The sequence below is a fragment of the Chrysemys picta genome, chromosome 1, assembly GCF_011386835.1.
Source record: "Chrysemys picta bellii isolate R12L10 chromosome 1, ASM1138683v2, whole genome shotgun sequence".
Classification (NCBI taxonomy): Eukaryota; Metazoa; Chordata; order Testudines; family Emydidae; genus Chrysemys; species Chrysemys picta.
In genome coordinates this window covers 238,550,001-238,577,992 of record NC_088791.1, presented here as the reverse complement: position 1 = coordinate 238,577,992, position 27,992 = coordinate 238,550,001, and the positions used below count along the sequence as shown (strand labels likewise).

Sequence of the window (27,992 nt, the reverse complement as noted above, 5' to 3'; positions counted from 1 at the left end):
TTTTTTCATAAAAATATCTTATTATTCAGTTAACCTATAGTATCAGAAAATGTGTGTGGAGTTCTAACAAACATTACTGCACGATGGGACTAAATTAGTTTATAAATCTGTAGTCCAGATTAAATCTATAGAATATTATTTCTTTTGCAACTATCCAATAAATCAGTTTAGAACATAGCGGGGGGTGGGGAGGGGAATAGTGTACGGTGAAGGGGAAGAAGAGAGGATAGTAAATGGAAAAGGTATATTTGGCATGACTGAAGTGGCTGCATCCTTTAGCTTGTCATTGCCAGACTTTTGACGGAGAAAAATTATTTTGTGGAAATTATAATACATTTCTTGTATATTCAGTAGATGCTGTTGATACATACTTTCAAGTTGAATTCTTTTCTAGCCAAATTCTTTTGTTTAGCGATATTGCCTAAGCTTTTGTTTCAGGTGGCAGGGTTGACTTTCTATGCAGGGAGATTATACAGGCTGTTGATGCTTTAGCAAGAGTGTAAACTCAATCTAATCCATCTCTGAGCCAGCTTTCACCACAGGAGGGTGCTGCTATCATTCCAAAGGTTCAGGCTTTGCAAGGTTCAGTGTGGATCTTAGCGTGGAGTGTTTATTACAAAATGTCTGTGTGCTGCTGTCAAATACAGCTGAGGAAAAGGATTACACCAATATCCTGGCTTTCCTGGGTTCTGTGGTGCAGTGTGATGCTGTCTCCTGCTTGGGGTTATGTGATAGTCAACTCGGTTTCGTGGTCAGTTACCAATGAGGTGGAGGAAGAACTGGATAGCTCCTCAAACGAGGAGGCTCTCCCTGCGCTTCTGGAAGACACGACTAGCATCTGGAAGCAGAGCTATCCAGCCTCTGTTTACAAAGAAGATGGGGAAATGAGGTCAAGGCCAGTGGCTGGGAGATCCAAGCAAATCTCTTCTCCTTCTAGGATGTTTTCCTACAGGAGAGAGAGTGTCAAAGGGACAGACAGCATTACTCCTCAGGAGCAGGCAATCAGAACTGCCCGTTTCCTGACCCATTATAACAGCTGGGGCTTCTTGGCTACCGAGTCCACCCAGGAAAAGGTACCGTAAGTCACATCCTCTGCTAGACATTGACAATTCTCTTTGAATACTGGACTTATTTACCCACTAACAGCGGGAGAGGGCTTGCACATTGCTTGCTTGTATTTTACTGTTCTGTAAAAGGCAGTAAATAATCTGTTTTGAGAAAGCATTTAGTATATAAATTACACAAATTCTTTACTAGCATTAGCAATGTATTATAATGCAAAACTACAAAACAGCATCCCAGCACTGTTGTGGAGAACAATATTTACTGTCGTATAATCAACCACGTACTGATGTCAGCTACAAAATATGCAGATAATAAAAGCTGTCAGTAATATTATTTAATCAGCCTGTAAAAATACAGTGCTGGTGCCACATATTTATGCAACATTTCCAGCTTTGCTTCTCTGCAAAAGAGTTCTAGGAATAGAAATCATGCTTGCAGTACAATAGAAGAGAGATGCTAAAGAACAGCACCTCCTGGCAAAATGCAGAAAAAGAAGAGAAAAACATTGGGCTAGATCCTCTGTTGAGGCCAAGGAGCACACATTACACAGCTCACGGAAGGATGCCTTTGTGTTCTCCCAATCCTGGGCTGGCTGTGTGTCAAGCATAATATAGAGCAGCCTAAAGCCTGCTATAACTAATGCTGGCTGTCAACAGCCCCAAAGGGCTGATACAGTAGCCAGGGATCCGCAGGATATAAGGGGTATGCCAGCTGCGCTCCTTTTGCTTGCGGTATACTCTCTACACTAGGGGTGGGGGTGGAAGCTGCAGCACTGGCTCTAAGCCACTTGAAGGTATGTCTGTATGCGGGTCAATGGCGTAGCCACAGATGGGCCTGGGTGAGCTGCAGGCCACCCACTTAGCATATGGTCTCACCCAAATATGGCTCCCTCTGCCCATGTCAGGCCAGCTCCATGGGGCTCTGGGACCAGAGCCCAACTCCTGCCCATGTCGGGCTGGCTCCATGGGGCTCAGGGAGCCTCTGCCCATGTTGGGGCAGTTCAATGCAAAGTTCAAGTACGGTAAATTTATATTGGGATTTTTTTTTATAGTGCATCCTATTGGGCAAATGGACAATTTTTTAAAAGAATTAGTCAAAAACAAAGCCATGTCTGTAAGGAAATGTGTGGGTGGAATATTGCCCGTCTGTAATAATTTGCAGCCCCCCCAAACTTACAGTCCTAGCTACACCACTGATAGGGGTGATCCTACTTTGACCATCTGTTCCCACTTCAGGACCACTTTGTCAGTGGTGTGATGCTGAGCAGCTGGCACACCGTGCAGAATTTGGGCCATTATTTTTCCAGCTGTAAAATACTCTTTTTTAAAAAGATGGTTTTGAATTGTGCATAGCTTTCAATAATACTGATACACAGGAAAAGTGAGTTTAACATTAATTCTCTTGTTAAAATGTCCATGAATTAGGGATTAATTTTTTTAGTTACATTAAAAAAATAAAGAAAGAAAGTAAAAGTTAGTACCCAGTAAAACTTCTGGAAAGATTTAGTAAAGAAGCAGCTGCCTGGCAGTTTGTGAAATGCAAAGCACCAGAAGCTAGAAAAAATATCATTAATAAAATATTCCCAGTTGTATATCTGAAGTCTCTAATTCCATCTCAGGGTTCCAAATATGCTATTAAATCATATGATCTTAGCTGTTTTGGTTTATTCTCTCATCAGAAACCTTTGATGGAATTACAATCTTACTAAAATATGTGCAGTTTGCTGTCCATAATTATAATACATAAGTAATACCGAAAAATGGATTCATAATAAAACTTGTAATTCACGGGTGTGATGTCTTTGCTGTGAATTTTGAGTTATGTGGCCTAGACTCACAGTTCCTTTTTGAATGTGAACTGTAAAGTTAACCGTGTATGAAAGACTCAAACTTAAGTGATTGAAATTTCTAATGTTATTGACAGCTTCTATATACTGTATAAACCTTAATAAGATTGCTTGGTTTCCTAGATATGTGTCTTCATAAAAAATACCCCTTCTCATTTGCAGTATAGATTGTATATAAACGTTAAAAGTGTATAAACATCATAAAATGGAAAGCATGTGATCCAGGTTAGTATCACCCATGAAATTACCTGAAGATATATTAAAAACAAACAAACAACAAACAATACAAGGTCTAGATCCGCTACTGTGATTTCTGATGGGATGAGAGACGTGATACAATTATCTCGTTATAGAGAAAATTATCCTTTGTCATTCCTAGGCAATAGAGCTACAAACACAAGGTCTCCTTTCCAAAAGTGGGTGGAAATTTTTGCCCATCCACTGTGCACGTGCAAGTCAGGGGAAAGGAGAGCCAACTTTTGAAAAACTAGCACAGTAGGGCCTGCTCCTGTGCCCATGCATGTCAATGGAAGTTTTGCTACTGACTGGGGATTAGATGGCTTAGAGGCCCCATCCATGCTGAGTTGTCTGGAACTGCGTTTAAATTCAGTTCTAGCTAAAATAGTTTCTTCTATAGTTTGGCCAGCCAGTGTGGCCACATTTCAAAGCAAGGTTAAAACCTCAGTGCAGAGGGGGCCAACATCAGAATTAATCAAAATCTGAATTGGAATACAAATCCTTTTAGATTCCTGAGAAAAGATATCAGTGCCATCTGGGGCAGATGCTTTCATGATCGCTTTTTAATGCAGATATGTTTTTGTACTTGCTAGCTTCTTTTAAATGGTTGGCAATGTAAAGAAAAGGAGTTCTCCATATCACCATCGGGGATGGGGGGAAGGGGAGAGAGATTTGTTACCACAGAAGTATGATACGTAAATCTAATTTAGAAAACAGTGGGGTCTAGTGGTGAGAATGGAAACTGGGAACCAGAACAGGTTCTATTCCCATTTCTGCTACTGACCTTGGGTAAGTCCCCATCTTTGTGTACAATGTATAAGTGCAAAGTTTTAAAGCATTGATTGTCTGGATTTTCTCAGATCCAAGGTGTACCATTTGGGAATTGTTTACTAGTCAGTGATGGGCCCATCAATAACAGCACTGGAATACCTTTCTTTTATGTGACTTCAAAGGACAACACTGTGACAGATCTCATGAAGAACTCTGTGGCTTCTCTGACATTGCCAGAGGCAGAAGGAGATTTCTGCAGGTACCAGCAGTTTGTCTTTCTGACAGCAGTCAATGAAAACAAATTGATTTCTGATAGCATTTACATTTCTGTGTTGTGAGTACATTATGTGAAATGTAACCAATACTTTTGGTTAAACTGAAGCAATACAGGCAGAGGCATGGGTCTAAGCATAGGAACAGGAGGCAAGAAATCCTGGATTCCAAACACTGCTTTGACAAACACCCATTCTGGCTTTGGACAATATTTTAGGCCACCCGTTTAAAAAAGTGACCTCCGGTTTTGGGTATCTGCGTTTTTGTGTTCCTAATGTTAGATGCTTAGGTCTGATCCAAAGCCTAAAGAACTCAGTGGATCCTTACACCCTGATTCTTACATCTGACATGAAGGGGGAACAATGGTGGCTTTATGCCACCCTTTCAGCTTCCCACTTCTGGGGCTGGATGGAGGTTATTTTGGCCCCCAGCACAAGCTAGAATCTCCACAGGTTTGTTTTATATTATAGGAGAAATGCCTCAGCACAATCTCTTAAAGGAAAGCTGAAATATGAAGTATATTCTAATACACCTCTACCCCTATATAACACTGTCCTCGGGAGCTAAAAAAATCTAACCGCATTATAGGTGAAACCGCATTATATCGAACTTGCTTTGATCTGCCGGAGCGCGCAGCCCTGCCCCCCCGGAGCACTGCTGTACTGCGTTATATCGGGTCGCGTTATATCGGGGTAGAGGTGTATCTACATCTAACTACAGAGAGTAAGAGACATAGAACCAGTGTGCAACACCACTGACGTCAATGGCATTACAGCTATCGGTACTTTCAGAGGGTATGAATTGGTCTAGTATCATTAAAAATGTTTCATTGTCTTAAATACAACATCTTCACAGTCAAAGAGGAGGCTTTCATCTTGATGGTTTGATGGAGGTTAAGATACAGAAAATGTTGTTCACCCTTTGAAAGCATAAGAAAGTCAGGAGAACTGTAAAGTCGCTGTAAGGATGGTTCTATCCTTTCTTTAAAACATTTGATTAATATTTTTAAAATTAATTATTTTTAAATTGTACGTATCGGAATCAAACCTTTTTCAAAGGAATAACATTTTCACTCTCCCAACCTTCTCATGCATTTAAATGATAAGCTGAATATCTTCACCAAGAGTTTTAAAACTTGATGACTAAAGTTAGGCTTCTTTGTCATAACACTTAAATAAGTGGCCTCATTTTCAGAGACACTGGACATCCAGAAGCTCCCATTGATGGCAATGAGAGCTGCTGGTGATCAGCAATTCAAAAAAGCAGGCCACCAATTTAGGTGCTTATGGACATAGGACCCTAACTTTGAGTGACCATTTTTGAAAATCTTGGTTTTATGTACAGCTGACCTCAGACTTAACCACCTGCTTGGGACTTATCAGTCCATAGGCAGCAGTCAGAAAGACTATTGCCAGTTTATAGAAATACTGAAAAACCTTTGAAACTTCATGTTTACTACATACTTATTTAGTAACTATTAGTTATTTGAGGTACTAAAACTCACCTCTGCCATTTTCCTTTTAATGCTGATCCTCCAGAAGCTGCTCTCACTTATGACCAAGGCCAGAGCCGTCCCTTGAGTAGGGCGAATCAGGGCGACTGCTCCGGGCCTCGCATTTTGGGGGGCCCCGTGGGCCGGTGCGATTGGCTGGGGGGGGATCAGCCCCGGAAGACGAATCCGTCACTTCCACCCCAGGCCCCGCACTGTCCTAGGGACAGCCCTGACCAAGGCACTATATATTCTGCAGCCAGCAGAAGTGAAATTCTAAAACAGGTGTCTGTAGAACTTTGGTGCTAAATTCTGTGGCAAACTTAAAGTTTGGTGTTAACTGCAAGTAAATTAAAATGTAGATGTTGCTATTGCATTCAGTATGAACATAAATATTCGAATCACTGTGACATTCCTTGCATGATTTATATGGATATTACGTTCAGTTTATTTTACATTATTTCTGAAGTTACCCATTTGCACAGATTTAGTATTAACAACGCAAAACTGCACTGGACAAGTTGTGAGAGGAAATGGGAAAGTTTGGAAGCTGATGAGTCACCATTGGGGTTTTTAGTCCTAGGAATGCGTGAAAAGATTTCTACAGGCTTTTGCACCTAGGAAGCGGTTGGGAATTTAGGCAGTGGGAGAAGATAACTCTTTCCTTTCCCTTCCCTCTGTGAGCAGGGTCAAAGGTATTTTAACTTTTGGGGTAGAAAAGCAACCCTTGACAGCAGCCAACTGTCACCTCCACCTCCATATCTGCAACTGTATCCCCTGAGTGATAAGTACATAGATGTTTGGGTAACCTGACTGGCAGTGAAAAAGCTATCAATTGCTGGTATTTAAATTGTTTTTGTTCGGTGTCAAAGTCATTCCCCAATGGAGATGACCAAGACCGTACACGTCTATGCAAGCTGTTGCTTAGGACAGTCTTCAAATGCACGAATATACCACTGCACTGGTTTACATTCAGTTCATGTTTCTAAAGTTCTCCACATCCCTAAGAGCTAGACATTAAAATAAGTAATAGTTTGGATACTGCTGCACAGATCTGCCTCTGGGGGTAGCTTTCAGGGGCCAATTTCAGAACCAAGAATCACAGGATACCTGGGGCCTTCCTTGCTGTCTGTGCAATGTGCTCTCCTGTGTCCTCCAGTACTAACTCTAGTATTGACAGTGCTGTTGGTGACACTCTCATACCATAGGCCCTTCTGAACTGGCATTGCAAGTGCTTCTGCTGTGTGTATGTAGGAGATATAAGGACAGTGCTGTGTAAACAGCAGAACAGTATCAGTGCAGCCAGTGGCAGATTAATGATTTTGCCGCCCCTAAGCCCTGAAATAATTGCCGCCCCGCCCGCCACTGGCCCCGCCCCAACTCCACCCTTTTCCCGCCCTCATTCCAACCCTTTCCCCAAATCCCCGCTCTGGCCCCACCTCATCCCCCAGCGTGCCACGTTCCCCCTCCTCTCCCCTCCCTCCCTGCCCCGCGAAACAGCTGTTTCGCGGCGCAAGTGCTGGGAGGGAGGAGAGAGAAACAGGACGCGGCGGCACACTCACGGAGGAGGCAAGTTGGAGCAGGAGAGCTTCTCCATGGGTGCTCAAATTTGCCGCCCCTGCAAATTTGCCACCCTAGGCCTAGGCCTTGTCGGCCTAGGCGATAATACACTGCTGAGTGCAGCAGAAATGTCCCAATGACCTCAAAGCACCTAGCACTATCCCCAAAGTTAGTATCATCAGAAGGTTAGGGCCTACATTTCTCAGTGCAAGGTTTTAAATGGGTGGATTGTTTTATATGCAGGTTGTTTTCTTCCTTGCTACCCATTCTCCATCTCAGAGGCAAGATCTACTAGCCCAACACTCCACTGCTAGTGAAATAGTGAGATGAATAGCTATTTCTTGCATAAGAAAGTTCCATTGTATGAGTTTTTAATATACGGTACCTTGCACAGAAGTTGTCTTGATCAAGGGTATCATTCATTTTAGAACTGAAGAACCATTATACGAAATAGCTAAACAAATAGTGGATTCCATGAGAAAGGTTGTACCCAGTATGCGAGCAACGAATTTGGTCCTGTATCTTGTCTGCATGCAGAATTCTATTAGAGTATATACATACCCCAAGTTATAAAAACGAAAGAAAACTTGAAAGCAATCAAAACTCTTAGGAACAGTTGGCACCCTGCTAAGGAATACTTCTGAGTTATTCTACACAAAATAAATCTCTGGATTTAGAAACAATACACAGTTGGCCTTTTAATAGACTTTTTATAACTAACAAGTATCAGGTGATGTGTGTTCACATGTCAGACTGGTATCCAATCTATTGATTGGACAGTCTTATGCCTATTCAGTTGGAAAGCGAATTTGAAAAACCCAAACTTAAACTAATAACAGAAACAAAACTTCTAGTCATGCAAGAAGGAGGGAAATGGCACCATCCTAGTAGGGGCTAATAGCAGTACATTATGATATTGTGATTATAATCTTTATTCCTCATCACTGATCAAAAGATTTCCACTTCCCAGAAGGATACAGGGGGCATTGATTTTAGAGCACTCCCTGATGGCCAGTCCATGGAATAGCATTAACAAGTATCTTCAGAGGATGCCAGTTGAAGGGTAGGTGTTATTCCGAAGAGGGGCTGTAAGTGGGAAAAAGAGGGACGAAAAATTAAATGGCAAAAGGCCATTCCTGGAATAAATTGGTATATAATAGCTCACTCTCCAGAAAAGGAGAAAGGGCCCAATCCTGTTCCCACAGCATTCAGTGGGAGCAGGATTGGGCCTTAGATTAAGAAGCAAAAAACAAACCCAAAATACCATTGTTTTACATTAAGACTGACACATGAGCTGCTTAGAGCATTTCTTTTAGCAAAGTACCAGGCCTCACTATTGCCCTGATCCTGCAAACACCTAAGCATGTGAATAGTCTCACAGAAGTCAAGTTAAGCACATGCAAAGTTGTGTCCAGGGGCAGGGCCAAATACTGACCTCCTAAAGTAGTAGTAGTTTTAGGCAGGAGTGCCACCAGCTTTTCTGCCATCCTAGGCGGCGGAAGGTCCTGCCCCGAAATGCCACCCCCCACAGAGGAGGCGGAAGGTCCCACCGCCGAAATACCGCCGTTGTCGCCGCCCCCCAAATTGTAGCACCCTAGGCAACTGCCTAGGTCACCTAATGGGTTGTGCTGGCCCTGGTTACAGGGCCGGTGCAAGGATATTTTGCGCCCTAGGCGAAACTTCCACTTTGCGCCCCCCCCACCAATGTCCAGCCCCCACTTTCCTACAGCCAAGTTCCCCCCAGGGGCCCACATGTTCACAAAGTGCAGGGGGGATGAGGGGGGCTGCAAAGAGGGGGGTCGTATGGGGGCTCTTCCAGGGGGTGAAGGTGGCAGAAAGGGGGGTGCATGGGATTGTTGCAAGGGGTGGAGGTGGCCAAGATGTGGAGGGGGCAGGGGTATAGTGGCAGGGAAGAGATTGCACAGAGGCAAAAGGGGCTCGTTGCAGGGGGTGCAGTGGCAGGGAGGGAGTGGCACAAGGGAGAAGTGGGCAGGAGGGGGTTGTTGCAAGGGGCTGGCAGGCAGGGGTGTGTCTGTGCCTGGGGTTGTTGCAGGGGGGTGAAGGTGGCACGGAGGGGTTTGCACAAGGGAGAAGTGGGCAGAAGGGAGATGGCAGGTGGAGGGGGTGGTCCTGCGGTTGATGCTGGAGTGAAGGTGACCGTGGGTTGCTGGGTTGGGGTGTTGCTGGGTGGAGGTTGCCCAGAGGCAAAAGTGGCAGGACAGGGTGGGTTGTTGGGACGGAGGGTGCACAGGGGAGAAGGTATCTGGTCGGTGGGTGTTGGAGGGGGTGGCGCTGGCTGGGGGAGGGGTGCCCAGGTTGCTCCCACATACACCATTCCCCAGGCTAGGGACTGGACCTGCCCAACTCCCGGCGCTCTGGGGGCCCGTGCAGCTCCCTGCGACCTGGCTAGGTACCTTGCAAGTGGAGTAGACACCCAGCTTCTCCGCCCAAAGAGCAGAGCGCAGCTGCGCCTTCTTCCCCACACCCCAGACCGAGCTGGGCTCCCTGCTGCCCTTGGGGCTCTCAGCGGCGGCACAGGCAGCCAGCGGCCCCGCGCCCAAGCCTGCTGCCACCGCCGCTGAGAGCCCCGGGAGTGGCAGGGAGCCCATCTCAGCCTGCAGCGTGGGGAAGAAGGCACAGCTGGTAGCGCTAGACCCTCCCCTTCCCCGCTCGGCCACCGGCTGCTCCCCCTGCGGGAGGGACTGGCCGCGCCGCGGGCAGCCCCTCTGGAGCCAGGAGGCGGGGAGCAGCAGCAGCCTTGTGCTCCGCTGTTTAAAAAAATGTTAAGGGCACCGCTTTTTGGCACCCCCCAACCACTTGGCACCCCAGGCGGCCGCCTAGTCTGCCTAGTGGTTGCACCGGCCCTGAGTAGTTGCAGAACTTGCTATCATAGACTGACTTCCACACTGGAAAAAAAAAGTGAAAAGAACATTCTGACAAAAAGCAGTTTTCTAGGTCAGTCATGTTTTTTGTTTTCGTTTTACTGTTAGGTCAGATGCTGGTGTTTTGAACAAACCTTCTGTTTGATCCACATAATCCTGTATTTGTGAGGTTACAGTCTGTTAACATGAAAAGGAATGGAATGCCACAAATTCAGCATGACACCTTCAGGCAAACCCTGATTTCGGTCTAAATATCTGACAATTAGTAAATACAGTAAGACAAGCTATAAAAGCTAATTGAAAGGCAAATGAGTTTGCTAGAGATGGGCCTGCACAGAAACCCTGAATCCAAACACCCCTGAACTTTGTAGAAGTTTAGATTCAGATCCCAATTTTGTGACACAGGAACATCTTTGCCTCTCTAGTATTTATGTTGTCCCTCTTTAGTCACATTCAGGATAAACACTTCAGTAACTGTTACTCCAAAATCCATATTTAAAGATCCATCCAGCAAACACATAACTACTAAATTAGAAAGTTAAATATGAAACCTATTATCATCACCACGCAGCACACACAATATAGCTCTAAATTATTGTTTTCTTTTTTTCTTTACACTTAAATAACCAACTGTAGAAAATTCCAGTCTAGTACACCAAGGTCTGTTTCTTTCTCTGTGTTTACTGAAACTACCTAATGCTGTGATCCTCTTTTCAGGGTGCTGACTGTTACCATAAAATTGGCTATAGCTGTGCCATACAACATTCACTGCTTAATCATGTAATTCATAAGACCGTAAGAATGACAATCCTGGGTCAAACCAATGGTCCATCTAGCTCAGTATCCTATCTTCTGGCAGTGGCTGGTACCAGATACTTCAGAGGGAATGAACAGAACCCGGCAATTATCAAGTGATCCATCCCCTGTCAGCTTCTGGTAGTCAGAGGTTTAGGGACATTCAGAGCATGGGGTTGTGTTCTTGACCATCTTTCTTAATGGCCATTGATGGACCTATCCTCCATTAACTTATCTAATTCTTTTTGAACCCAGTTATACTGTTGGCCTTCACAACATCCCCTGGCAATGAGTTCCACAGGTTGACTGTACAGTGTGTGTGAAGAAATACTTCCTTATGTTTGTTTTAACTCTGCTGCCTATTAATTTCATTGGAAGACCCCTGGTTCTTGTGCTATGTGAAAGGGAAAATAATACTTCTCTATTCACTTTCTCTGCACCATTCATGGTCTTATAGACCTCTATCATATTCCCCTTTAGTCATCTCTTTTCTAAAATAAACACTTCCAGTCTTTCTAATCTTTCCTCATATGGAAGCTGTTCTACACTCTAATCATTTTTGTTGCTCTTCTCTGTACTTTTTCTAATTCTAATATATCTTTTTTGAGATGGGGAAATCAGAACTGCACACAGTATTCAAGGTGTAGGCGTTTCATAGATTTATTTAGTGACACGATGATATTTTCAGTCTTGTTATCGATCCCTTTCCTAATGGTTCCTAACATTCTGTTAGCTTTCTTGACTGCTACTGCACATTGAGTGGGTGTTTTCAGAGAACTATCCACAATGACTCCAAGATTTCTTTCTTGAGTGGGAACAGCTAATTTAGACCCCATCATTTTGTATGTGTAGTTGGGATTGTTGTCCAGTGTGCATTACTTTGCATTTATCAGCATTACATTTCATCTGTCATTTTCTTGACCAGTCACCCCGTTTTGTGAGATCTCTGTAACTCTTCACAGTCAGCTTTGGACTTACAAAGTTACTCAAGATAGTTATCATCTGAAAACTTTGCCACCTCGTTGCTTACCCCGTTTTCCAGATAATTTATTAATATCTTGAACAATATAGATCCTTAGAGACCCACTATTTACCTCTTTCCACTGTGAAAACTGACCATTTATTCCTATTTATTTATTTATCTTTTAACCAGTAACTGATCCATGAGAGGACCTTTCATCTTATTCCATGACTGCTTGCTTTGTTTAAGAGTCTTTGGTGAGGGACCTTGTCAAAGCTTTTCTGAAAATTCAAGTACACTGTCACCCCTGTCCACACGTTTGTTGAAACCCTCAAAGAATTATTGGTGAGGTATAATTTCCCTTTACAAAAGCCATGTTGACTCTTCTTCAACATATTGTGTTCATCTATGTGTCTGATAATTCTGTTCTTTACTGTAGTTTCAGCCAATTTGCCTGGTACTGAAGTTAGGCTTCCTGAACTATAATTGCCAGGATCGCCTCTGGAGTTTTTTTACAAAATTGGCATTACATTAGCTATCCTCCAGTCATCTGGTACAGAGGCTGATTTAAGCAATAGGTTACATACCACAATTAGTAGTTCAGTCATAGAAATTTGCTATTTATATGACCAAAGACAGTTAAGCACACCAAGAGCACTTAAATTGAAAGAAAAAACAGTCTAGGGAGGAAGTTCTTCTAGGAACTGTGGGGTGATTTAAACCAAACTAAAATGGGCATGCGACCAAACACAGAAATCAATTCTATACAAAAAAGCCATTTTTTCATTCTTTTCTTTAACCTCGGGACTTTCTTTTGATTTAAAATGGAAGACTCTACATCCAAAAATAAAGATGCCCTTTTAACTCTCTTTGAAGGAAGAATGAGAAAGACGTTCTTTTTTGTCCGAATCAGGGGGAAGGCAGGGCAATAGTGCCCTGCGGTATCAAGCTGACGGCCAGCAGCAGCTTTTCAGATTATGAATTTTGCTTTCAATAGAGATTTTGTCCGAGGTTCATACCACACAGATTAGTAATGCTAATACATACTTTCTATTTCAGATCCTTCAGGGTTGAATTATGATGGCATATATAAGGCACATAACTTGCACTTTTCTAAATATAAAATCAAAGTGCTGTGTGTTTTAATACACAACCATGATAATTATTTGATAGCATAACATTTCCTTCTGTAGACTTAAGAAAATAAATTCCTAAGGTGTAGAACAGTGGTTCTCAAACTAGGGCCGCCGCTTGTGCAGAGAAAGCCCCTGGCAGGCCGGGCTGGTTTGTTTCCCTGCCGTGTCCGCAGGTTTGGCCGATCGCGGCTCCCACGGGCCATGGTTCGCCGCTCCTGGCCAATAGGGGCTGTGGGAAGCCACGGCCAGCATGTCCCTCAGCTGAGTGGGCTTTCCCTGAACAAGCGGCGGCCCTAGTTTGAGAACCACTGGTGTAGAATATATTTCCAGCGTAGAAATTAACCCTGTGATCCTCACCTCAATGATGGGCTGTTGGAGCCAAGTGGAAATGACTAATGATGCTAAAAGGAATCTTAAACAGCCCCTAGATTTGCATTTGTGGGAGCAAGAGACAGAACATTATCAGTGGAGGCAGGGCCCTCAACTTTGGAATTTACTCCTAACAAAAGCTCTGTTTTGTGGGGTGTTAATGTAGCCATACCACTCTGAATTATAGTTTTGTCAGATCTGGACCTGGCTAATTTTTGGATGGGAATTCTCCAATGAAAACTCAGGAGGTGACTGCAGTAACTAGTGTTGGGTGTACTCTTGTGCAAGTAAATATTTTAATAAGTAGGTGACACTCTTTACTCTGAGTCATTTTTGAACCATGACCCAACCTGGGTGGAAATAGAATGGAGTGCAATGGGTGGACATTGAAAATATTTGTTGTGTGCACCTCAGAGCATTGTGTAATTCCTAGAGATATTTCATCAGTATATGGTTTTTGCCATAAGATGATCAAAAGTGACAGCTTCTTTTAGGGCTTAAAGCAGATAGTATGGTTCTTTTCTGTAGGTCTGGAATGAAGTGAATGCTTTTGTATGCAGCTCTCTCCAGGACTGATCCCACATGCTTAACATAAACAACTGGCTGACCAGAATCAAGTGTTGAATGCATGGTTTGTCCCCCAGGAGCAGAAAAATTGGGTAAATCAATTCTTTCCTCTCCTCAAACCTGATGAATAATTGAGATAACCTCTCTAAAACAATGTGCACATCAGCGCTAATGTAGCTCTAATAAAATGCATAAGCTTTTGTCTGATTCCCATTAAGTCTGGCTTTGTTTAATCTCTTTAGCAAGGTGTGTATCTTTTTATGTAAATGGTATCCATCTTGATTCCTTTGTCTCCTTTCCCAAACATGATCTTATGATGCTTTGGGGTTCAACCCAGACCATTAAGAGATTGTGTCACCACCTGCCTGGCAACTCTGGATGCCTTCAATGTTGTGCTGCTATGGCTCACAGCCCTGACACCAAGAGCCCTCATTCAAGCATGTAGGTCGCAGCCTGGCTTCCACTGCCCGGTTATTTTGGAGGGTGACTGAAAACCGCCCTCAGTCCCAAACTTCTGCCAATGTGACAATCTGCTGAAGTTCCCAGACTTGTGAGATACTGTGTAACCCCTCTCAGCCTCAGCAAGTGAGAATTCGGCTGTTAAGATGGGTGATAACTCCCTGACACACCATTTTGTCTGCCTGCCCAGCAACTTTTCAGGACTCTACCCATTCCCACCTTGCCTCTCAGGTAACAAACTCTGAGCCCCAACTCCCAAATTCCCCAGAAACGTCTCCCGGCAGCGTCCAGCCCTCTTACTGAACACTCACAGAAGTTACTAAGTTTGTTGCTCCTTTAAAGAGAAAATACACTGCAATTCATTAATTTAATGGGGGTTGGAAAAACACTCTTATTTCAATCACAGCACTGAATTGGTTTATAGTAAAAGGAAAACAATTTTATCAAACAAAAAGTCATAGGTTTAAGAGATACCAAGTATAAGGAATAAAATCAGAAATGGTTACAAACAAATAAAAGTAAAAATACACCTCTAAGACTAAAACTTAATTCCAGCAAGTTACAATCTTTGCCTAAGCAGGTTTCTCACCCATATTCAGTTCTGAGAGACTTCAACACCCTTGGTTGAAGGATCCAATGTTCTGTGATTTGAAGAGCTCTGACCCTTTTAATTCCTCCCCAGTGATAGATAACTATGAGGTTCTCTCCCTTTCTTTTTATAGTCCAGTAAAGCTTTGAATTGTATTCTTTGAAAAGTAAGCTCAGAGAAAGCTTCGCTCCCTTGCTGGGGTGTTGATGCCAAGCTGTCTTCCCAAAGTTCACTGAACTTGCTTCAAGGGGCAGGAAGGCTTCCTGGGGGTGCAGTCTCCATCCCCCGTTTATTCATATGTAAGTAGGACTTCCACTGTTTTGATTCAACACTACTTCATTTACATTGGAGACAGGTAGATAGCTGCCTTCCCTCCTCTCTAGGAGCAAATCTGTTTCTCACTGTGTCTGGTCACAGACTGTAAAGCAGGGGTTCTTAACTTTTTTCTTTCTAAGGCCCCCCAGCATGCTACAAAAACTCAATGGCCCAGCTGTGCCACAACAACTGTTTTAATGCATATAAAAGCCAGGGCAAGCAATAGGGGTAACGAGTAGGGCAATTGTCTGCGGCCCCATGCTCCAGGGCCCCCCGCAAAGTTAAGTTACTTAGGCTTTGGCTTCAGCCCTGGGTGGCGGGGCTCAGGGTCCCAGGGTTCAGCCCTGGGCGACAGGGCTTCACCTTGCTGCCCGGGGCCCCAGTGAGTCTAATGCCAGCCCTGCTTGGTGGCCCCCCTGAAACCTGCTTGTGGCCTCCCGCAGGGGGCTCTGGACCCCTAGTTGAGAACTGCTGCTATAAAGCATATCAATGTGCATCCATAATTCCTCATATTGTATTAAGGCCTACATTTCACAATTATATTAATCAGCAATGTGTCACAGGCTTTCATAAAAGACCTTACTTGATATGCTTTTATAATGCCGTAATATTGTATACAATCAGTTGATTCAATTGCTCATCAGTTACGGTTCAGACCCCCACTGTTTATAGTTAAGAAGCTATCTCCCCCACTTGCTAGTTTGATGGCTTTGTTTACCTTTTATGTAAATGTACCTTCATTGTCTCTGCCTGATGACCAGGCTGGTCAGACAAGCAAATACACATTCCTTTCTCGAGGGCAAACTGGGCTTATGCATTGCTTGCCAAACACATTTTAACACCATAATTCTGGTGCATATTTATAACTCTTTGTACACATCCCATAAATACATCATGCTAGAATTTTAATTATCAGTGAGTTATTAGTTTTTAATTATATATTATATACCACCTTTTGAGTATCATGAAAACAGCGTGTTAGGTGTAATGAGTATGCCAGGCCTGACAAGTTACTGAAATAGCACAGCGAATCACCAATGGCCCTCCGTGTCACAAACATAGACCTACTTTTACCTTCCCACTCAGTTTTGTGCCACAACAAAGCTAAGATGGATCTGAGGAGTGAGGACTGAATGTGCATGTTTTTATATAGAATGCAAGAAATCATTTCTAAATGTATAACTATATATCCCACTGACATGAATGAGGAGTTTATTAATGAAGAGAGGCCACTGGCTCACTTCGTATATCCCTCTATTTCTGGGCAGCAAGTCCCAAATTTACATCAGCTATACCAATCACACACTGAAAACACAAGACTTGTCCGCATTAGAAACAGAACTGTGCTAGCTACAACTTTAGTGCTTGTACATGGGTTTAGAAAGAAAAAAAAAAGCACATTGTAAGGGGAATACTATCCCAAAGAAAATGCAAAAGTAGATTTTTTTCAGAACATTAAGCCTTTTGTTAGATAAAATACCAATGTCAATGTAAGACTAGGATACAAAGTTCACTGTTATGGAACGGAAAAACATGATAAAAGCCATGCCAAAATATAACAACATAGTTTACCAAGTTCAGATGTGTCACTGTCCTTTTCTACAAAAACAACAAGGAGTCTGGTGGCACCTTAAAGACTAACAGATTTATTTACAAATAAATCTGTTAGTCTTTAAGGTGCCACCAGACTCCTTGTTGTTTTTGTAGATACAGACTAACACGGCTACCCCCTGATACTTGTCCTTTTCTAGTATTTTGTCCAATTTAATCTTCACACAACATTTGCTTGCTGATTTGCCAGCAAAACAAACTGTGGCCCCTACACTGAATATTTAAATATACAAACTACAGTTTGAACAAATCATTCCAAAGACTAATAGTCTTTTAATCACATGTGCAAATAATGTAACACCCCCAACCAGTAAGACAAAAACATAGTGAAATCTGCAAACAAAGGAAAAAGCCAAGGACAAAGTACATGCTCAAACATTCTAGATATTGAGGTACGTATCTCTTGGTGTAGGCCGGTACTGAAAATTAACAGATATAATTATTTGATCTTTTAATGTACACATTTCTCTTTTATTCTAAAAGAGTTAGGAGGACAGATCTAACATGCTCTCTGATAGCTCTTGATTATAACTCACATAGTCATATCAAATCTCCCACCGCCATCCGTCCCATGAAATCTAACCTTCCAACAAGAAAGAATATCATTTTATATTTCTTTCTACCTGTAAGTAACTTGCAACAATTAACTAAGATATACCAAACAAATGCACTTGCAAACAAATTTGCTTTTATCCACTGTGCAATTGTTTTACTCCCGTTTCAAATACCTGATGGGCATGTAATGAAGAAATAGTCAGTTGCATGCAGGTGGAAACAGGCTTATTAATTGAATTGAATTTCTAAAGGTACAGATTTTGCTTGTTAAAAATTCCTTTCACTTATTTTTAAACCTAATCTAATTAAATAGATAAATAAGACAACGCTAATGCAAGCTTGAGGTTAAACACAAAAAGTCAGAGGGCGAGACTAATCTCAGTTGTGCAGTGTAATTTGGGAGTAACTCCACTGACTTCAGTGGACTTACACTGGTATAACTGAATTCAGAATCTAGTCAGGGGAATGCAGATTTTCAGGTGCTCAGAGTAACACTAATTCCTTAGTCTGTACTAAAAAATGTTGCTGGAAAATTTCTAGATCGTCATTTTTTAAAATAAACCAATGTTAAATAAAAGATTTGAGCTGGACCCTAGCCCCAACTCTGGTCTCTCCCTCTTTCCTCCACTGAATGTAGAAGGTGGGAGGAGGCATGACCAAAGTACACATTGATCGCAGTCAGCATAAGAACTCCTTGGGAGCCCTGAGGCTGCTCTAAGCTTCTGGGGATGGTAGAAAACCATCTTGGGGGTAAGAGAACCAGATATTGCACCTTTACAGCTCATGCTGTCAGCTGTGCCCAGTGCTTATTGGGCAGAGCTGAGTATCAGCCCATTCTATTTTCTGGCATATTTATGTTCTTGGGCCTATGTATAAAAGCAGACACTTTATTCAGTAGGCTATCCAGTTTTTTATTACCATCTGTGGGGAATTTGCAGGTGTTAAATTAGCTGCAGGAACACTTATTTCCATGCAACAGAAACATACTGAGAATTATAAGGAAAAAAGTAATGGCAAATTGCATATACAGTCAGGGTCCGGGCTAACAAGTTCAAGTTAAGATCTAGGAGTAAAACTGCACGCAGATCAGGCTTCATTTACTGCAGTTTCCTTCGTTAGGTTAAAACACTTGAGAACAACAACTGCAATGTTTTTTTCTTAATGTGAGTCTCTGGGCCTGACTAAGCTGTTGTGTAGGATCCAACACTGTGAAGTGCTGATCAATTTCAACTGCTGTTGAAACTAATGGAAGTTGAGGCCACTCAGCTTCTCATGCAATTAGGCCCTCACAATGGTTTCATTATGATTTTGCTAGCAGTGGAGTTACTCCTCATTTATACCAATGTAACAGAGAGCCAAGGTGGTCAAGGATGCAACCCCATGCTCTGGGTGTCCCTAAACTTCAAACTGCTAGAATCTGGGACTGGATGACAGGGAACGGATCACTCAAAATTGCCCTGTTCTGTTAATTCCATCTGAAGCATCTGACACTGGCCACTGTCAGAGACAAGACACTGGGTTAGGTGGACCATTGGTGTGATCCAGTATGGCTGTTCTTATGTTCTTAGAATCAGCCCCATAGCTACACTTGTGATTTATTTTAAATATCATTACAGTACAGGCAGAGCTGGAGAGCAGTCAAGAGCCCCCTAATTTGAATGAACTAGAAATGTAACAGAGAATAAGAGTTCTCCTTTTAAAAATAGTGAGACTCTAGCTCTTTTCCTTGTGCAGAGAGCCGTGAAAACATGAAGTGATGTAAACCAGTCAGTAGAGTAGAAACAAACAAGCAGGTGTGTCTACAGCAGAAGGCTACAAGGAAGGGGACTAAAGTTACATACACATTCATTTTTGTAATCGATCAGGTTTCGGGTGTATGCTAACCATTTCACTAACCCTCCTCAAAATCCTGTACCTAGTGGTGTGATAAGGGTGGACAAGAATCAGTGACATTTTTGAGATGCTTGGGTGGGGCACCTTAAAATTGTTTTGCAGATCTACACAAAAATTCTAAGTCTGGTTCTGTGCATGGATGGTTAATCCTAATTTTTGTTGCTACAGAATGACATCTATAAAAGTTAAAGAGAAAATCAGTTTACAACATAAAAGATTAGAACAATTACAATCTGAATACATAGAAGACATCATCTACTAATTAATTATTTTAAAAAGCATGGTTAGAAAATAGACGAATCTCTGTTTTGCTTCAAACTTTGGGCCTGATCCTGTAATCCTTGTTCATGTGAGTATTCCTCACCCACGTGAACAGTCCCATGGAATATCACTACTCATATGAGTAAAGGTTTGCAGAAGCAAGCCCTGGGCTTAGAATATTACAGCTGCTAAATATGAGAGCACGAGCTCATATTCACCCAGAGCATGCTAAATATTTAGCTAATATGAATAGCTTCTTAAAGACCTCTGCTGTAGAAAACAATCTATTATACATGATTACTTTTCTCTGTGTGCAGAAAAAATATAATTGATCCTGAGGATCCAAGGTGTGCCAGACTGACTCTCACAGGACAGATGGTCATGGTACCACCAGAGGAAATGGAATTTGCCAAACAAGCAATGTTTTCTAGGTCTGTATGTGATATTTATGTAATATAGTAATAACTACAATTTTGAGATGTATAAATTGTGAGTGAGGTGGGCAGTTGGGATTGAGGATCCCAGGAGTAACAGGCCTGCTCTTTACTTACTAGGCTGCTTGGTAAATTATCCAAGCCTTTAGGACTATCTTGGTACTCTTGGGACAGTCAGATATGTCATCCAGATAAATAGTGATCAACATGCATTTTGATAGAACCTGCTGTATATAATTCTAGGATTTACAGAAGCATTAAGAGTGATTCCCTTACCACCAGTATGTGTCTCATATCTCAGGTTTCTGTGACTAGCACTTTTGGCTCTTCCTCCCTTCCACAAAACAAGATTGTGCCATTTAGGCACAGTCCATAGAAAGGGGCAATGATAAACTCTACTGCCCCTGAAGGAGATCTAGGAGGCAGCCTGAATGTCTCAGAGTGCTTCCAGGTGTCGCCACACTTGCTACTTACACACCTTTGTGGGCTGCAGCTTAATATCTTCCATGTAGCTAGCCAGGTGTGATGGTTAGTGGTTAGGGGGACAGAATTATGGCCCATCTGTTCCCCCACCCCCTTTGAGGTGCCATGCACTCTCACAGAACTAGGGAAGCAGTAATCCTGATGTTCCCCAAAGCACAAGGACTGCAATTCTTCCAGGTCTTTAAGTGAGCCAAGCAAGGGGATGAAGGCACCTTGGCCCAGATCCACAGAGGTGCTTAGGTGCCTGAACCTCAGATTTAGGTGCCCAAGTCCCAGTTTTAGGCTTCACTGTGATCCACAAAACCCCCACTCAGCTTCCGCCTAACTCTGTAGGCACCTAAATTCACTGGGGGCATAAAGTTTCTATTGTGAAAGTTATTTAGGTGCCTAAGTTTCTGCCTCTGGGCATGCATACTGCTGCCTTACTCTAGGCATCTGTACAGCTACATTTCATCTAAGCCCCAGTGCAATCCACCAAGCAGGGGAAAATAGGCAGTGAACGTGAATCTTACCTGCAGGGCCCAATCTGGTAGGCATACTCAGAGGTCACCTACTGGATCAGTCCCCTTCAAAATCTTGCAGTGAGGTGGTTTTAGCCCAGTGGTTAGGGCACTCTCCTGAACGGTGGGAGATCTCTGTTCAAATCTTTTCCTCTCTATCAGACAGAGGAGGGAATTGAACTCCAGCCTTCCATATCCCAGGTGACTGTTTTAACCAATGAGCTAGAACAGGGGTGGGCAAACTGCGGCCCATGGGCCAGAGTCATTTTAAGCCAGCCTGCGAGCTCCCGCTGGGGAACAGGATCTGGGGCTTACCCTGCTCCGGCGCTCCAGCCGGGGCGCTGGGCTGGGGGCCACACCACGTGGCTCAGCCCCGCTCCAGCTGCTCCATGCAGTTCCCGGAAGCCGCGGCATGGCTCCGCTCTGGCTCCTAAGTGCTCCAATGGGAGCTGCAGGGGCAGTGCCTGCAGATGGGGCAGCGTGCAGAGCTGCCTGGCTGTGCCTCCACATAGGAGCCAGAGAAGGTTCATGCCACTGCTTCCGGGAGTTGCTTGAGGTAAGCACCACTCAGAGCCTGCACTCCTGAGCCTCTCCCCACGCACCAACCCCTTGCCCCAGCCCTGATCCCCCGCCTGCTCTCCAAACCCTTCAATCCTGGCACAGAGCACTCTCCTGCACCTCAAACCTCTCATTCCCAGCCCCACCCCAGAGCCCACACCCCCCGCCGGAACCTGCACCCCTTCCCGCACCCCTGATCCCCCTCCCGCCCTCCGAACCCCTCGGTCCCAGCCCAGATCACCCTCCTGCACCCCAAACGTCTCATCCCCGGCCCCACCCCAACCAAATCCCTCACCTCCTCTTACTCCCCAACCCCAATTTTGTGAGCATTCATGGCCCTCCATACAATTTCTATTCCCCAATGTGGTCCTCAGGCCAAAAAGTTTGCCCACCCCTGAGCTAGAAGTTATAAGGTAGGCAGCACTACCCTCTCCATCTTCTTCCCATTGTGTGTGGAGTCAGGTGCCTGCCTAAGGGTAGGTCTACACTTACCTCCGGGTCAGGCGGTAAACAATCAATCTTCTGGGATCGATTTATCACGTCTTGTCTAGACGCGATAAATCGATCCCGGATCAATCCCGGAAGTGCTCGCCGTCGACGCCGGTACTCCAGCTCGGCGAGAGGAGTATGCGGCATCGACGGGGGAGCCTGCCTGCTGCGTCTGGACCCGCGGTAAGTTCGAACTAAGGTACTTCGAATTCAGCTACGTTATTCACGTAGCTGAATTTGCGTACCTTAGTTCGAAGTGGGGGATTAGTGTGGACCAGGCCTAACTCATCCTCACATGAAGTGGTTTAGCTGCCTGACTCTAGGAAAGGGTTCCAAGCTGTGGCTTAGAAGCAGAAATAGGCAGATGATGAACTCTGTGAGAAGGGCAGGGCTTGGGACACATCCCTCTCATCAGACTCTCCCATTGGCTAATTGAGGCAACTCCCTGACTAGGCTGCTGCTTTTGTGGATTGCATTCTTAGGCACCTTTCTCGCCCCATTTGTTGTATAGTTGGCCTAGGCACCTAACCCAAGCTTTGTGGACCCCATTGTTGTTCCAATGATTATCTAGGTGCATAAAAGTGAGTTACTGCAACGCTACACATTGCAACACCCAAGTCCCTTTGTGGATGCAGGCCCTTGTGCCCTCTGCCAGCACTTTCCACCTGTTTAAGGGCTGGGCAAAATCTGCCTTTTAATGATGGGCCTCTCAGGTACTCTTGCTGCATTTTTATTTGCTGCCACATGTAGGTTTGGAGCAAGGTTCATTGCAAGTGAAAGTGAGCATAGGTCAATGATGTTGCCTGGTACAGCCCAGATTTTACTCAGGTAAATTGTTCTAGTTGCCCAAGAAAGTTAGCAACTACTGCATTGAAGAAAGAAGTCCACTGGATGTGCATTTTGGCAAACCTTTTTGGAATTCTTTGTCTTTTCAGGCACCCAGTTATGAGGAAGTGGCCTCGTAACTACGAATGGTTCTTTATGAAAATGAACATTGAGCACATCTGGCTTCAGAACTGGTATGGAGGAGTTTCCACCATTGCAGTGGAAGAGTATTTCAAAGCAGTTCCAAGTAAAGAGTGATTGGGTTTGAAATATAAATCTTCAGTTTTCATATTTGCTTTCCAAAAACTTCTTCCAACACCATGTTGTTGGATAGGTATTTTACAGTGATTTTTTTCAAAAGCATTCAGAATGGCCCCATCTTTTTTACTTGGATCAAATGCTAATAAATCAATATGGATCTTTATATTAAAAATGATATGTGGATGGTAAATCCTACACTGGAACACACAATCTTGGCATTTCAGATAGGATCTATACTTCCTGAATGCTACTTAAAAATGTTTTGGATCTGCCTGTTTTGATTTTTAGTGTCATCCACCCATGTGACACTTACAATATATGCTAAATATGGCATTCTGATTTACAGAAAAACTAATTACCCATACAAAAAAATAAATGACGGCTGTATATTGTGGAAGTATTATTGTTTCTTGCTATCTTGTTTTGTAGGTGTTCTAAGCAAATATCCCTAGCTGCAACTACAAAAAGATGTTTAAGTTTGTGTTTAATACTTTTAATGAAGAGATCCTCATTTTGGAATTTATGTTTTAGTCAGTCACACCCTTTTCCAAATTATCCAGTTAAATATTTTGCTTGTAAATTGAGGAGAAGGAGTGGTGGACCTTGCTGGCTATTGCAGTGGCAAAGTACAAGCAGCTCAAACAAAATAAATTCAGTACACAGTGTCTTTTACCAGCACAAGGATGATTAAACATGTTAAAGGGTCAAACAAGAAATCAGACCCACCACAGGATAATCCCAATACACTTATCAACATTCTTTATAAAAAATGTAGTCTCTACTAAACCTGTTTTAGATTATGAGACCAGAGAAATATTGAGTTACTTGCTGGCCTAAGGTCCTGTGTTTTTCACATCCTGTCTCTCCCCTCATTTTCATTAACCCATTCCTGAGATAGACTTTCATAGCCAGTCCCTGGTTCCCCCCAGTGGTGGAGCCAGCCCTTGAATCCTGTTCCCTAAGTAGGTTTAAAAGGGAGTCTCCCTGACATTGTCTTTGCAAGGGAAGCCTGGAATAATTAGTAGCATTTTCAGTTCAAAGACCAAGCAAAAAATGTCCATTCTCCCTATGAGGAAAGTCAAAACTTCACTGCAAAGCATATGTTGGACTGGCAATTTTTTCCTGCAGGGCCAAGTGGGGCTGCTTTATCAGTTCTTAGCCACTGCTTACTTTATGATATACCACTAAGGTTGTTCTACACCACCTGACCTAGAATATCTTACTAAAAAGGGTCTGATGGCTTAAGTGGCTACTTAGCTACACAGCTTGTAAGGAATGTTTGTCTATTACTTACCATTAAATTATACAACAGCTCTTACTGTAACACTGTGAGAGCTAGAGACTGTAAGAGCTTTGTGTGCCTGTAATGGAAGTACAGGTCTTTTGATACCTCCTAGTGCAGTGGTGGGCAACCTGCGGCCCGTCAGGGTAATCTGCTGGCGGGCTACAAGACAGTTTGTTTACATTGGCACGGCTGCCTGCAGTGGTCGTGGTTTGCCGTTCCCGGCCAATGGGAGCTGCGAGAAGCAGCGGCCAGCCCGTCCCTGTGGCCCGCGCTGCTTCCCAAAGCTCCCATTGGCTGGGAACGGCAAACTGTGGCCACTGGAAGCTGTGGGTGGCCATGCCTGCGGACGGTCAATGGAAACAAACTGTCTCACGGCCCACCAGCGGATTACCCTGATGGGCTGCGTGTGGCCTGCGGGCCTCAGGTTGCCCACCACTGCCCTAGTGGAAACCTCAAAAGGCCTGACACTGCCCACCCCAGTGCACTCCTTAGGGGAAAAAAACTAGGTAGATCAGCTAAGAACCTGGGCTTTTCTGCATTAATGCCCAGCCAGAGTTCAGAGGCAGTTGAGGGGTATATGACCAACTAGAAGCTAATTAAGTGCAGCTGAGCCTACATAGGTTCAATGCATTAAAAGAGGGTGTTATTCTCAGGCCATATCTAAACTAAGGACTTGTCTTCACTGTGGGGGGAGTTCAATGCTGCTGCAATTGATGCAGCAGGTGTTGATTTAGTGGGTCTAGTGAAGACCCACTAAATCGATGGCAGAACGCTTTCCGGTCAACCCCAGTACTCCACCTCTCCAAGAAGAGTAAGGGAAGTCGACTGGAGAGTGCCTCCTGTTGACACAATGCAGTGAAGACACCGGGGTAAGTTGACCTAAGTTACATTAACTTCAGCTACGTGAATAACGTAGCTGGAGTAGCATAACTTAGATCGACTTACACCAGTAGTGAAGATAAGCCCTAAGAAATTTTAGGAAAATTTACCACTGATGCTGGCAATACTGAGAGCCTACTGCAGACAAGCTGATGGCAGTCACTGTCATTATAACAACCATGATGATTACACTTCCTACAAGTCTAAATGAAGGTTAAAAGGAGGGCAGCAGTAACTTTGTCTACACTATGGTCCCACTGTTGCTAATGCTTGGACAGCTAAACCAGCGCTAGTAACCAGGGGAAAAATTCAGAAAATATCCCTGCTGTAGACAGGGTCTCAGAGGGGATAAAGATATGGAGGTCAAGTCATACAGACTAGGCTGTAATTGACTAGAAGGCTACTGACTGCACTCTGACTCCACTAAGAAGAGATACAAAACACAAAAGATCACTTAGTGATGCTCTGAGCCACATTATCAAATTATGTTTAAACAGATTTTTATCTGTGTTGATGCAGAAATATGCCACGGCAGCTTTGCCCACATGAAGCCTTTTGCCAAATATCTCCCTCTTGCTACCACCAATTCAGATCCACCAGCACTAGCAGTGGTGGGAGTGCTAATTTAAACAAAGAGCGGGTAGCCACTATCTGTACCATGTCATGTAGATCTGCTTTGAGCAGAATTGGATTACATGGTGCTTAAAATACCATGAGCCACCCAGGCCTCTCAACTCTGGGGCCCCCATTGTTGACATCACTATTGGAGCTGTGTAGGAATGGTGGAAAATCTAGGGGGAAAAGCCTGGGTAGACACCTTGCTAGAATATTCTTTTCTGTCCTCTTTCTCTTTTTCAGCATGTTTACTGATTGTACAGATATTTTGCAGAGGGAACTGTGGTGCCTGCACTAGTGGAGGAAATACCCTGCATAGCTGTTTTTCCCTTGCACTTTTTTCCTACAAGTTTGCCCAATCTGCACCCCACTTTGCTCTGTGTAATTTAGGAACACAGGAGTTGGTCCTACACAGATGCATGGAATGCTATTAACTGAAGCTTTCCCACATTCTTGTTATTTTTACATTGGGATCTCTGTTCGTTTTGGGTCTGATCCTAAGCCCATTGAGGTTAATGGGAGCTTTTTCATTGATTTCAATAGGCACAGGTCTGATTCAATAAGGGGATCTCTAAAGGTTTGCACAAATAGTGACTTGTAACTGTAATTACACATTTTTTTGCCCGTTTACCTTTATACCCAGAGATCCCTGAAGAAGTTCACACAAAAAGCAAATTAGACTTTCCCAACTTTAATGTCTAGGCACATTGAGGAGGGGAAGAAAAATCAAAATTTTAGGCATTAATAATTACTCATTCTTTCCTCTACATACTTTTCTACTGGCCTGATGACAGTAGAGTCCACAATTCTTCTCTCTCCTGTCAATTAATACTCTAGTCTTTGAAGGACTAAGGAGTTTTATCCAAACCTTGGGGCATGAGACATCCAGGGAGAAAATCTTGAAACAGCAATGAGGACTTAAGATGTCAAAGGAGGCTTCTTAAACAGATATGTCATCTTAATCAAAAGTCTCGCTTCCACACCACAAAAGCCTCTGAAAGGCTACAGAAGCCCATCACAAACCTGCCCAAGTAGCTCTGAAGTGACTTCTCTGAAAAAAGGGGTTTGGGAATGGCGGGGTGGGGGCAGAGGTTGTTTGTTTAATTGGGCCTTAAATTATTAGCTACAAACTATCTAAAAAATATATTAATTGCCAAATTTCTCAATTTATATCAATCATCATGTGGTATGAATTAAGTGAATAGAGTTTATTAAACTTTTAACCCAAAGATTATTGTAAAGATTCTATAATAGATTCAAATTTCCCTCAGGCTATTGGTTATGACTATGGGGTCTGATCTATGGATAGCAATAGTAAATAATCAATAGTAAAACTCCCTTTTATTTCATTCTGATCTTAAGGATTTGATCCTTAGTATTTATAAAGCATTGCAACTTACCAACATGCAATTTATTTTCATGTATTCTGTACATGTATTCTGTACTTCAGTAAGAATCACATTTTAGTTTAATTATTTTGCAGCTTAATATTCATTAAATATTCTCATTTCAGAAAAGCCTTGTTGTGCAATCTTTCTTTAGTTAAATCTTCACTTGTGGTTCTGTAATAGTCCATTTATTTGTGTTTATTTATGACTGTGTGTTAGCTGGAAAAAAAATGAAGTTATGAATTTTGACTTCTGATGAACAATGTTACAATCCTTGACTAATCTGTACCAAGGTAATGCATGTACAGTATTAAGCACAGCTAGTTTTAACTGCTGTTCTTATTTAACCAAAGAATGTTTCATTTCTAAAGTAATTTTCATCATTTACTTGTCTGTACTGTTTATGGATGTGTATTGCACTTTACAATGTATTTTGACTTGTAAAGATAATGAATGTTGTTAACAAATTATTCATCACGCATTAAATGCAAATAAATAGCAAAAAGGAAGTTGCAGTTTGAATATTTTGATGTCTGTAATATGTTTTTAACAGGAATGAACAAAAGGAATCTTGGTTGACAGCCTTTAAAATTTCTCTCTTACCTAAAACTACTGTTTTTCTCAGTCTTGCACAATCTTCC

At 43.1% G+C, this 27,992-nt stretch overlaps 1 protein-coding gene and 1 long non-coding RNA gene across 4 annotated transcripts in view; one reads left to right on the top strand and one right to left on the bottom strand.

Moving 5' to 3' along the window:
- The window catches only part of LOC122174766 (uncharacterized), a 77,825-nt gene that overhangs the window by 45,438 nt on the left and 4,395 nt on the right, over positions 1–27,992 (bottom strand). The gene's annotated exons all lie outside the window — the stretch shown is intronic.
- Positions 564–27,873, top strand: CREG2 (cellular repressor of E1A stimulated genes 2). Of its 2 annotated transcripts, XR_010597679.1 has the most exons (5): positions 564–1,073; positions 4,009–4,178; positions 19,952–20,065; positions 23,034–24,373; positions 24,914–27,873. XR_010597679.1 is itself a non-coding variant. In XM_005304592.5 (4 exons), exons 1-4 carry the CDS (start codon positions 621–623, stop codon positions 23,179–23,181), a joined length of 885 nt encoding a protein of 294 aa, XP_005304649.1. In that variant the 5' UTR covers positions 564–620; the 3' UTR covers positions 23,182–27,873. The 2 variants fall into 2 exon arrangements, 1 of the variants encoding a protein (XP_005304649.1); XM_005304592.5 differs by having other exon boundaries at positions 23,034–27,873.